The following is a 12399-nucleotide window of genomic DNA, read 5'->3' as shown; positions in this document are numbered from 1 at the left end:
ACCTGCTCTGTTTAAGGTGTTCATAGCTTCTTTAGATAAGAGTTTGGAATCATTAGAACATCATCAACATATCATTATATTGTCAACATTAAACAGAACAGGTGACAGTGGAGAGCCCTTTGGCACTCCACAACCTGCTTTCCAACTATTAGAACTATTTACACAATAGTTTCCGATCCGCTAGGACCGTTTCTGTGCTATGGAATTTTCTGAACCCAGATTGGTAAGGGGAGAGGGCATTCTGTCGACAAAGGCCTGGAGTTGTGACAGTATGGTCTTTTCAAGGATCTTGGAGATGAAGGTAAGGTTGGAGACCGGTCTGTAGTTGCTGGGTTCGTTTGGATCCAGGGTCAGTTTTTTGTAAGATCAACCTGATTGAAGTCTACAAAATCCTGAGTGGAGTAGAATGGGTACAAGTGGATCGATTTTTCACTCCATCAAAAATTACAAAGACTGGGGGACACTCGATGAAGTTAAAAGGAAATACTTTTAAAACCAATAGAAAGAAATATTTTTTCACTCAGAGAATTGTTAAGCTCTGGAATGCGTTGCCAGAGGTTATAATAAAAGCAGATAGTGTAACTGGTTTTAAGAAAGGTTTTTGAGAAAGACACGTGGGAAGCCACTGCTTGCCCTGTATCGGCAGCATGGAGTATTGCTACATCTTGGGTTTTGGCCAGGCACTAGTGATCTGGATTGGCTTCCGTGAGAACGGGCTACTGGGCTCGATGGACCATTGGTCTGACCCAGTATGGCTATTCTTATGTTCTTATAATGATTGCCGATTTCCAGCTTTGCGGTGCTGTTCCTGATTGCAGGGAGGAATTTGATGAAGGTGTATTTTGTGGGCAACAGGAGTTTTGGCGAGCACGGGTTGAAGATGGATCCAAGGGGTATGTAGCACAGTGATTGTTTTTGCCAGGTCATCATGAGAGGCCGGTTCAAAGTGATCGAGGATTTTGACTCTAAACTAAACCTTAAGTTTGTATACCACATCATCTCCACAAAAATGGAGCTCGACACGGTTTACAGGAATTAATATAGAAAGGAACTCCAATGGAAAGAAGAAGGGCTTAGTAAAAAGAAAGAAAGAGGGACTTAGTATAATGGAGAGGGAGGGAGTAGTTACATTTTAGAGAAAAGCCAAGTTTTCAAATGTTTTCGGAAGCGTTGGAGGGAGGTCGAACTCCGAAGAGGGGCAGTAAAGCTGTTCCACAGCTCGGTGATCCTGAAGAGGAGGAATGTCCCAAGTTTTCCTGTATGGGATATGCCTTTTAAAGAGGGGAAGGATAGTTTGAATTTTTGAGTGGATCTGGTGGAGTTAGGATTCGAGGAGAGCCAAGATAGTGGAAAGAGGGGAGGAAGGATGCCGTGAAGAGATTTGAAGGCTAGACAGGCACATTTGTAGTGGACCCTGAGGATAACTGAGAGCCAGTGAAGCTTAGATAGAAGCGGGGAGACGCGGTCGAATTTGCTTTTTGCGAAGATTAGTTTAGCCACGGTGTTCTGAATCCGCTGAAGTCTGAGAAGACTTTTCTTTGTTAGGCTTAAGTAGATGAAGTTGCAGTAATCCAGTCTGGATAGAATAATGGATTGAACGAGGACAGCGAAGTGTTGTTGATGGAAGCAGGATCTTACTTTCCTTAACGCATGAAGATTGAAAAAGCATTTTTTTACTAAGGAGTTGAGGACTCTGGGTTCACTCATGGGAGGGGGGGAGGGGGGTCGTTCTGGGCGTAGTCTGGTTTTTGAGGTGTTGAATCGAGATTTGCACGTACATGATCAATTTTTTAAGGCGGTAGCGAGGGTTTCGCTGTCCAGGTCGGTGTGTAGATTTTATTGATTTCCTTGTGAGACAGTGAGCAAGTTTTTTGTCAGGGTGAAGAGGTTCCTCAATCTGTTTAGAGCTTTTTCTTGCCAAATCATGAATACATAACAGCTGGCTACATTCTGGAAGGAGCTCTGGTGCTCTGGTGTTCGGTCTCAGGGCCAGCCTTAAGCAGAGGCAACAGTGGCAGCTGCATAGAGTTCCGCACTCCTAGGAGCCCTGCACGCAACTGGGTCAGCTTTACAATGGGTAGCTGATTAAAATTTACAGCTTCTTTTCCCTTTCCATCTTCATCTCGGTCTCCTTCTCTCCCCCCACCACCTTGGTATTCATGCTCCTCAGCAGTGACACTTTTTATTCCTCCCACTGCAGCACTGACCAACCCTTATATCACCTCCCTCTCACTCCCCTTAGCTCTTTGATTTTGTGCTTCTCAAAGAAATAGCATCATTTTATTGACTTTTTAGCATCACCTCCTCACAAGAGTTATGTGGGTGGTCCCTGCAGTAGCACCAGCTTAAATAGATAAATAAATCCCTGACAGCTCATTTAAAATCTTAAGTCCTGGGGGGGATGGGGGGAGTGGCCCCATGAAACTGGTCCACACAGGACTTTGCGATTGCTAAAGCTGGCTCGGCCCGTTTTTTGGTTAAGGAGAATCACAGCAATGATCGACTTAAATTGAGTTTGGAAGGAAGTACACTTCCCCCTCCGTATTCGCGGTTTCGGTTATTTGCGGTTTTTCGTTCCCAGGCTCCGCCTCCACATTTACGTCACAGGAAATCGCCGCTCCCAGCGTTTCACAGAGAAAATCGATGCTCCCAGCATTGTTCGGAGAAAATTGCTACACTTGCAGGTCAGGTTATTCGCGGTTTTGTGTCTGTTTTAGGTTGTTTTTGTTTTGTTTTTTTACAGAAAACGGCAAATAACATACGAAAAGTTATTTGTGTTTTTTCTGAATTCGCTGCCATGCTGTTCCTCTGTCACCGCGAATGCGGAGGGGGAAGTCTAAGGGAAAGAGTTCCAAAGGGTTGCAAATGAAGACCATGATGTCAGATGCCAGCCCTGGTTCTGACCAGTGGAATAGTAAGGGTAGGAGGTGGCCAGGGCAGTGGCGCCTCCCGCTCTCCCCCACTCCTTCCCACCCCACTTCACATTCATGGTCAACCCCCTTCCTCCCCTGTACCTCTAAATATTTGCCAGTGCAAATGTTTTTTCTCCAGCATGCTCCTTGGACCAGTGTCAGATTTCCCTCTGATGTCATTTCCTGGCCCCATGACCGGGAAGTGATTTAGAGTTGGAATCAGGCTGGCACAAGTAACAGACAGAATTTTATCATGCTAGCAAAGGTCTACAGAGTTAAGGAGTGGGGGGAAGGGATGGCACGAGTGGTGTGGTGTGGCAGGGCATTGAGGTGCTGGCGCCCCCAACGACACGGCATCTGGGTTGTCCGCCCTCCCTCCCCCCACTACGCTACTGGTTCTGACTGAGCTGCAAGCTCTATAGAACAGGAGGAAATACTGGGTCCAAATATTTTTTTTAAAAAGCTTATTGGAGGCGTTACAGGTCTACGCTCCAAAAATGGCAAAGAAAGCATAAACCTCTGAATTTAGCAAGAAGAGATAGCATTATCATCTGGATTTTGAAACCTCTTCCTGAGCTGAAGACTTGGTGATGCCAACCTCTGATCTTGCAACATGAAATACAATTTTGAACACTGCCTGCAGTATTTAAATAAAAAAGAAGGATCTCCAAAAATAGTTGTCACTTTTTTAGAAGATGCTAAATCGTTTTGTGGCTTCCTGCTTCTCGTTAAAACCTTCTTCGGGGTGAGGACATGCTGTGATGTCATCAGCATTTAGTCAGGAAGCCGAGAGCCCTGTGGTCAGAAACTCTACGTTTTGGTTTGGATAAAATTACTGTAAAAAGAAACAAAAAAAAAAAAGCTTTCAAAGGTGGAAATTTATTGCAGGTCGGTTGGGGGTAGGTTTCGAGAAGAGGGTGAAACAGACTGAACCTAAAATGTGGAGAGAGTTTAAGCTGAGCAACAATCATTCAATCTAAATGTGAACTGAGTAATCTGGTACTGAAAATTGAAACTGAAGGCTATAGGGTGATAGTGGAGAATATCTTTTGTTCTTGAGGTGCTGCTTCAGAGAGGGGGGGACCATAGTGTATAAATAACAGTATCTCAATTTCAGAATTTTACTTTATTTTTTTAAATTTCCTTCATAAGTATAGAATAGATGACATGTATGTCACGTACACAAGAGTCTGACAATGTTACATAAGAACATAAGAATTGCCGCTGCTGGGTCAGACCAGTGGTCCATCGTGCCCGGCAGTCCGCTCACACGGCAGCCCTTAAGTCAAAGACCGGTGCCCTAACTGAGACTAGCCCTACCTGTGTACGTTCTGGTTCAGCAGGAACTTGTCTAACTTTGTCTTGAATCCCTGGAGGGTGTTTTCGCCTATAACAGCCTCATGAAGAGCGTTCCAGTTTTCTATCACTCTCTGGGTGAAGAAGAACTTCCTTATATTTGTACGGAATCTATCCCCTTTTAACTTTAGAGAGTGCCCTCTCGTTCTCTCTACCTTGGAGAAGGTGAACAACCTGTCTTTATCTACTTTGTCTTGAATCCCTGGAGGGTGTTTTCCTCTATGACAGACTACAGAAGAGCATTCCAGTTTTCTACCACTCTCTTGGTGAAGAAGAACTTCCTTACGTTTGTACAGAATCTATCCCCTTTCAACTTTAGAGAGTGCCCTCTCGTTCTCTCTACCTTGGAGAGGGTGAACAACCTGTCCTTATCTACTAAGTCTTTTCCCTTCATTTTCTTGAATGTTTCGATCATGTCCCCTCTCAGTCTCCTCTTTTCAAGGGAGAAGAGGCCTAGTTTCTCTAACCTCTCACAGTACGGCAACTTCTCCAGCCCCTTAACCATTTTAGTCGCTCTTCTCTGGACCCTTTCGAGTATTACCGTGTCCTTCTTCATGTACGGCGTCCAGTGCTGGACATAGTATTCCAGGGGGGAGGGGGCCTACCATGGCCCGGTACGGCGGCATGATAACCTTCTCCGATCTGCTTGTGATCCCCTTCTTAATCATTCCTAACATTCTGTTCGCCCTTTTCGCAACCTCCGCGCATTGTGCGGATGGCTTCATCGACTTGTCGACCAGTACTCCCAGGTCTCTTTCCTGGGGAGTCTCTCCAAGTATCTGTATTCGTGTATAAGATTTTTATTACCGACATGCATCACCTTACACTTATCTACCTTATGAGCGTCTGTGTGTGTAAGGATAGAACACCCCCCCCCCCCCCCCCCGACAAGCATCATTCTTTGACGTTATTGGTCCTTGAAAACTAACAGCAAGTACAGTAATTTTATTTTAATTTTTTATGCAGTAGTTATCCTAACTTGAGCAACAAAACAATCAGGACTTTGTTACCGTTTGGATCTTCTTGTCTTTGCAAACTTGAATTTTCAGCTCTGACAGAAATTAAATTGAAAAAAAGACAGCGACTGCAGATGGTGGATGATGAAGTGCGTGTTTGCTTGTCAACTATCGAGCCACATTTTGAGTTCATTTGCACTCAAAAATAAGAACATCCATCGCATTGATAGCAGTTCTATTCCATCTACTTTAGTTTCATAGGGTAGGACGTGGAGGTTCACTGAAATATGTGGTTACTTGTTTCCCTTCCTTTGTGTATTAAACCTATGCCCGATTTTTTTGCAGTTTTATTTTTTTAATATTGTATTTTATACTGCCCTTTTCCCTAATGTATTAATGACTAATAGTATTCTATGTGATGTATGTGGATTTTATTATTTTTTATCTGATTTGTTATTTATTGTAAATCGCATTGAAATAAGATTTTGCGATCAAATCAAAGAATCTATTAAACTTGAAACTTGTTACAATTACCCATACATAGCTTTAATAACTTTATATAAATAACTCTCAAATTTACCCCCCTTTTACAAAACCGTGGCACGGTTTTTAGCTCCGGCCGCAGTGTTAACAGCTCCGACCCTCATAGAATTCCTTTGAAAAATCTGAAACTTAAAACATCAATATCTCTGTAATTCCTAGAAAATTTGGAGCTCAGGGCCATATTCTATACACATTTCCCTTCATATTCACGGGGGTCAGGGGCACAGCTCCTTCGTGAAAATTTAAAAAAATTGCAAATAGCGTTGGGGCTCCCACCTTGACTCCCTACTGCCTCCTGGACCCCTCCACATTTTACCTTTAAAGCTCTGGTGGTCTAGCAGTGAAGCTGGGCTGGAGTGATCTTCCTAAGGTCCTGCCCCCTGCAGATCCGCGATCAAAAATGGCTGCCTTGAGTTCCCACAGCAGTCTCGCAGGATGGTTAGAACTTGTGGCAGCTATTTGTGATCGTGGATCGTCACAGGGCAGGAATGTAGGAAGATTGTTTCTGCCCCGTTTCACTGCTACACTACCAAGGCTTCGAAGGTAAGCTGTGGAGATGGGAGGGAGGTTGCTTGTTTGGAGACTCGCAAATAACCGAATTTGCGAATCCCAAAACTGCGAATATGGAGGAAGACCTGTTATCCGATCTAAATTTGAAGTCATACATTTATGCGGATGATATTACAATCATTATTCCCATTATCTCATTATCCCAAGAGACAAAACAATTTATTTCATCTGTACTCACTCAGGTAGAACAATGGACTACAGAATTCAAACTAAGACTACATTCTGAAAAAACAAAAATATTCTTGGCAAGCCCAAATGATAAGATCAAGGAGGCTTCTTTGAGACTGGACTATCCAATAAACACCACCATTAAAATACTTGGAGGGGCATAATCGTTTACGTCCATTTACGTCCATCTTGCAAGTTGTCCAAAGTTAAAAAGATCTTAAGACATATTTTCGAAAGATACGTCTAACTTTTTTTTCGTTTCGAAAATCGTCTAATTATACGTCCTGCTGATCTGATCGTCCAAGCCACTAAATCGTCCATCTTTATACCACATTTTCGTCCAACTTTCCATCCAAGTTCAAAACTCCTAGAACAAGCCCTGTTAGATGTGGGAGGGGTCTGCAAAGTGATGGACTGCACACCCAGACATTCCACCTAAACAGGGCACTGCTCTGAACTTCACAAAAAGGGTGCCATGGCTTCTCCTCCCTACAGCTCCCTTATAGGTTATGGTGATTCCCCCAAACCACCTCCAGAATCCCCTAGACCCACTTATCTACCACCCCAATAGACCTTATGGCTGTAGGAGCCACTTATATGCCAGTACAAAAGGGTTTTGGGGGTGTATAGGGGAGTGCACATGTTTCAATATCAATGCAGTGATTACAGGGACTTATGTGCATGGGTCCTCCTCTCCATGGGTCCCTAACCCACCCCCAAGACGGTTTAAGACGCCTCTGTGCAGCACGACTAGGCTTTCCTATGCCAGGCGGCCAGGTGATGATGGTCTTCTAGAGGCTAAATTTTAAAGTTGTGATTAAAATTTTTATGGGGGTGTGGGGGGGGGTCGGTGATCACTGGGGTAGTGTGGGGGGGGGGTCTGTTTTATGTGTTTGCAGTGCTTATCTGGTGGCTTTAGGTGGGTTTTTGTGACTTAGACCATGTTTTACTTGGCCTAAGTCACAATGTCCAAGTTCCGTCGATCGTGGCCTGTATAACTTTCAGTTATACATGCTAAGTCTAAGCCGGCCCACGTCCTGCCCAACTCCCGCCCTCGACACGCCTCCCGAAACGCCCTGTTTAGCTTTGGTCGTTCAGCGGCACTATGAAGGCCTAGGTCGTTTAGACATACGTCCAAAACCCGTTTTTATTATCGGCACTTGGACGTTTTTGAGAAATGTTCATCCAAGTGCCGACTTAGGCCGGTTTTTGGGCGTTTTTCTCTTTCGGTTATGAGCCCCTTGGTGTTATTTTGGATTGTCATTTAACTTTCGATGATCATACCAATTCTCAGGTTAAAAAAATGTTTTTTCACATTGTGGAAACTCCGCACCATCAAACACTATTTTGACTTCTCATCTTTTAGACTATTAGTCCAGTCTCTTGGGAGAACGGTATAGAAAATAGAAATTGAATGAAGATGAGGTGGTTGCCTAGTGAAGCAGCTTCAAGAGGAAGGCAAAGAGCAGCTGCAATCAAAGCAAACCATTAGAACCCGACAGGAATCTTTTAAACTTCTTTTATATTTATATATTTTAAGGATTATAAGTAAGATTGTCAAGTGATTTATTAAAAAATTTTCTGATTGATTATTGTACACTTGTTGTAAGATTTGAAAATGAATAAAGAATTAAAGATTTGAAAATGAATAAAGAATTAAAAAAAAAAAAAAAGAACCTGACAGGAAAACAAATTCAAAAGAGCCATAAGCTTTTACTCAAAGAGAGTTGGTAATTTTTCAAATAACCCATTTAGCTAGGTAAATACCTTTTGGAAATTCCCCTAAATGTGTGTGTGTGTGAATACATAAATAGATCTCTCTCTTTTTTATATACACTTTATATTCCTCCCACTGCAGCACTGATCAACCCTTATATCACCTCCCTTTCATTCCCCTTAGCTCTTTGATTTTGTGCTTCTCAAAGAAATAGCATCGTTATATTGACTTTTTAGCATCATCTCCTCATAAGAGTTATGTGGGTGGTCCCTGCAGTAGCACCAGCTTAAATAAATCAATCCCTGACAGCTCATTTAAAATCTTAAGTCCTGGGGGTGATGGGGGGGGGGGGGAATGGCCCCATGAAACTATTCCACACAGGACTTTGCAATTGCTAAAGCCGGCTCTGCCCGGTTTTTGGTTAAGGAGGATCACCTCCGCGTTGCGCTCAGTTGTCTGCGCGCGCCTTTGTCCCGGCGCGCTTTTGTCCTGACGCCCAATAAATGATGCATTTACACAAAATATTAACAGTACAGCACAATAAACTTAATAGAAATAATGACAGGAATTATTTTCCCCCCAGCCACTTATCCAATTGAACAAAAAAAATCATAAAAATACCGGTAAACATCCTAACCATACCTCCTAATCGGTGTCAAAATCTATCCCCTTCCCCCCTCCCCGGCTGTGGCGTTATCATATGAAACCTATTTGTTTTTAAATCAACATTGTTAACTTTTCTTTGAAACAGTCTACGAATTGTAAAATCCCTTTATATGAGTTCAAGTTTTCAAGTTTCAAGTTTATTAAATGACTTGATAAATCGCTTACCGTAATCAAATATTCTAAGCGATGTACACTTTAAATTTAACAATTATTAAATATAAAAAACAAAAACAAACAATACAGTACATACAATTATTAAATAATGGGTAAGAACTCATGATTATTAACATTGATAAACATGGGAAAGAAGGGATGAACTACAATTCATAAAGTAAAGAAGAAACATTGAGGGGAAACACAAAAGGAAATAATTAACACAGGTTTCATATAGAAAAACATAATACTAAAACTAAAATTATGATATAAAAGCATCTTTAAAAAGGAAGGTTTTAAGTTCAGTTTTAAATTTTCCAAGTTCTTTTTCCTCTCGTAAAAAAATAGGAAGAGCGTTCCATGTCTGTGGTGCAGTACAAGAAAAAATAAATTGTCTCCTTGTATTGATAATTTTTAACGAAGGGACAGATAGCAGATTTTGTTCACTAGAACGTAATATTCTTTTTGTAGAATAAGGAACAAGAAATCGATATAAAAATGCAGGGGTCTTCTAATCCACCTTGCAGCATAAGAATTGCCGCTGCTGGGCCAGACAAGTGGTCCATCATGCCCAGCAGTCCGCTCACGCGGCGGCCTCCAGGTCAAAGACCAGCACCATAGAACAGAATAGAATGTTTGCCTAGGAACCTTCTAGCCATGCATTGGCCCTGATCTGGAGACATCAAGTAAAAATGCCTCCGAAAGACATAAGAATTCAATGGGACCGTAGCCAAACAGTCTCTTTATGTTATGCTATTCACAACGCATATCCCTTTTCCCCCAAACTGCATCAGCCGATAACCTTGTCCCTTTCCCCCCCTTTATTGATCGCTATCTTCCTGCTCCCCTCCTTCTTCATCAGCCAAGTTCGGCTAAAGTTGTTGTAAATCCAATAAATTGTGGTAAATCGGCCCGTTCGGCCCTGCCCCCCCCCTCTATTGACCGCTTTCCTCCTTCCCACTTCCGCTTCTTCAGCCATGTTCGGCTGAAGGTGTTGTAAATCCCATACATTGTTTGTAAATCGGCATGTCAATGCGGATCCTAATGTAATTGTTGTGAACCGCCTAGAACTCGATGGGCATGGCGGTATATAAGAATAAAATTATTATTGTTATTTCTTCAGATGCCACTGTCGAGGACACTTTGTACAAGTGTCTATTGAAGCCTCTGAAGAACGCCATCTACTCTCACCTCCGTGACTTTCATACCAGGGACGGCACCCTGAGAAAACTCCGAGAGCACCAGCAGATCATGAAGGAGCAGAGCCTGGGAGACCTAAAGCTAAGGACTGGAGTACCCGATACAAGGAGCATGGAGAAAATCCAGCAGAAATTCAGCCTCATGCATGCAGCATATTCTCCAAAGAAAAAGGTGATACTTCTGCTGAAGGTGTGTAAGCTGATCTACGAAGCGATGAACTGCAGTCGAGGAAAAGCAGGTGTGTACTTGCAAAAAAAAAAAAAAAGAAGCTGGAATCATTCAGGCTGATGTTCAGAACTAATTAAGCTGCCAGGAAAAGCTTTATCATGAATAGTCTGTAAAAGGAATATTGACTCTGGCATTGCTTTCTACCAGTAGACAGGAGTCGTTGCCAGAGAATGTGGTGACATCAGTTAGCTTAGCAGGGTTTAGAAAAGGTTTGGACAAATTCCTTAAAGAGAAGTCCATAGGCCATTATTGAGATGGCTTGGGAAAATCCACTGCTTATTCCTAGGATAAGCAGCATAGAATCTGTTTTATTACTTGGGATCTAGCTAGTACTTGGGATCTGGGTTGGAAACAGGATACTGGGCTTGATGGACTTTCAGTCTGTCCCAGTAAGGCAGCTCTTATGTTCTTATGTGAGCCAAGTATAGGATAATCAAGCCATTGTGACATCACTGCTGAGGTTGGCTCTTAGGCATTGGTGGAATGAGGCATTATGACATCACAACCTCAGCTCTTGAATGTTGCTACTCTTTGGTTTCTGTTAGGTACTTGGGACCCGGGTTGGCCACTGTTGGAAACAGGATACTGGGCTTGATGGACCTTCGGTCTGTCCCAATATGGCAGCTCTTATGTTCCTATGTGAGCCAAGTATAGGATAATCAAGCCATTGTGACATCACTGCTGAGGTTGGCTCTTAGGCAATGGTGGAATGAGGCATTATGACATCACAATCACAGCTCTGGAATGTTGCTACTCTTTGAGTTTCTGTCAGATACTTGGGACCTGAGTTGGCCACTGTTGGAAACAGGCTTGATAGATTGGACAGATCCTCTAAAAAATAAGAGCTCCAATTCCAATTAATATACTGAGTTGAGACTCGCTATCACTCAGTGCTGTTCCTACCTGAACCTTGTCCTACATACTTTTAGGATATACATTCAGAAAGGGAGAGAATGAATGTTAGAAGAGGGCTGAGGGTAGCTTTCAATGAAAGAGCAGGTTGCGCACGAGAAAGACATTGAAGGGGTTTTCTAATCATGATGACTTGACTCTATGCACAGAGGTCTACGGTGCTGATGACTTTCTTCCTGTACTGATCTACGTTCTGGTTGGCAGTGACCTCACTTCCGTACAGTTGGATGTGGAGTATATGATGGAACTTCTGGATCCTACCCAGCTGCAGGGAGAAGGTAAAGTATATTTCTTCTGGAGGGAATGACTGCCGCCATCTTATCTTAGCTCTTTCACAGTTTCATTCCACTTACTCCTGCCCATTGACGTAGCAAGGGTGAGAGGCGCCCGGGGGCGGTGGCACCCCCTCCTCCGCCCTCGTCTCCGCTCCCCCTGCTCCTTCCCCGATCCCTCCTGCCGAGTGCGCCCCCTCTTCCCTTCCCCTGCACCTCTAGTTGAAGTTGCTGGTTGCGGTGTGCTCCTTGCCACCCCGTCAGGTCTCTCTCTCTCTGAAGTAACTTTCTATGCGCAGCACCTGGAAGTGATGTCAGTGGGAGAGCCGAAGGGGTCACGAAGAGCACATTGACCGCCGCAAACAACAACTTCAACTAAAGGTATTAGGGGAAAGAAAGGGGGGGCGTGCCCATGGAGGGGAGGAATCGGAAGAGGCAGGGGGCTGAGAGGAGATGGGGTGCAAGCGCCCCCAACAACATGGTGCCCCCTTGCCCCCCCCCTTTACTACATCACTGCTCATGCTCACTCTTCATCACCTGCTGTGCCTGGGATAGAACATATCTTGGAGTTGGCATCCCATTGCTCCATAGATTCCAGATAGCCAAAATATTAAGCCACTGAGGAGTGCTTCTAGAGCATGATGGGTGGATCTCTACCTTACCATCCAACTACTGACTTCAGTTTTCAACGATAATACAGTATTCCCCCCAAATTCGCGGGGGTTCCGTTATAGGATCCCCCGCGA

At 43.5% G+C, this 12399-nt stretch overlaps 1 protein-coding gene across 2 annotated transcripts in view; it reads left to right on the top strand.

The window, feature by feature from the left end:
• RINL (Ras and Rab interactor like) overlaps window positions 1–12399 on the top strand; it is a 40400-nt gene that overhangs the window by 22238 nt on the left and 5763 nt on the right. For both annotated transcript variants that reach the window (XM_033953796.1, XM_033953797.1), the window contains 2 exons: window positions 10165–10479; window positions 11531–11659. In XM_033953796.1, the coding sequence (XP_033809687.1) occupies window positions 10165–10479; window positions 11531–11659 (444 nt within the window). The remainder of the gene's footprint in view (window positions 1–10164; window positions 10480–11530; window positions 11660–12399) is intronic.

The sequence above is a fragment of the Geotrypetes seraphini genome, chromosome 8 (assembly GCF_902459505.1).
Source record: "Geotrypetes seraphini chromosome 8, aGeoSer1.1, whole genome shotgun sequence".
Taxonomy (NCBI): Eukaryota; Metazoa; Chordata; class Amphibia; order Gymnophiona; family Dermophiidae; genus Geotrypetes; species Geotrypetes seraphini.
Note: the sequence above shows the minus strand (reverse complement) of the source record. Positions and strands in the feature narration are given on the sequence as shown.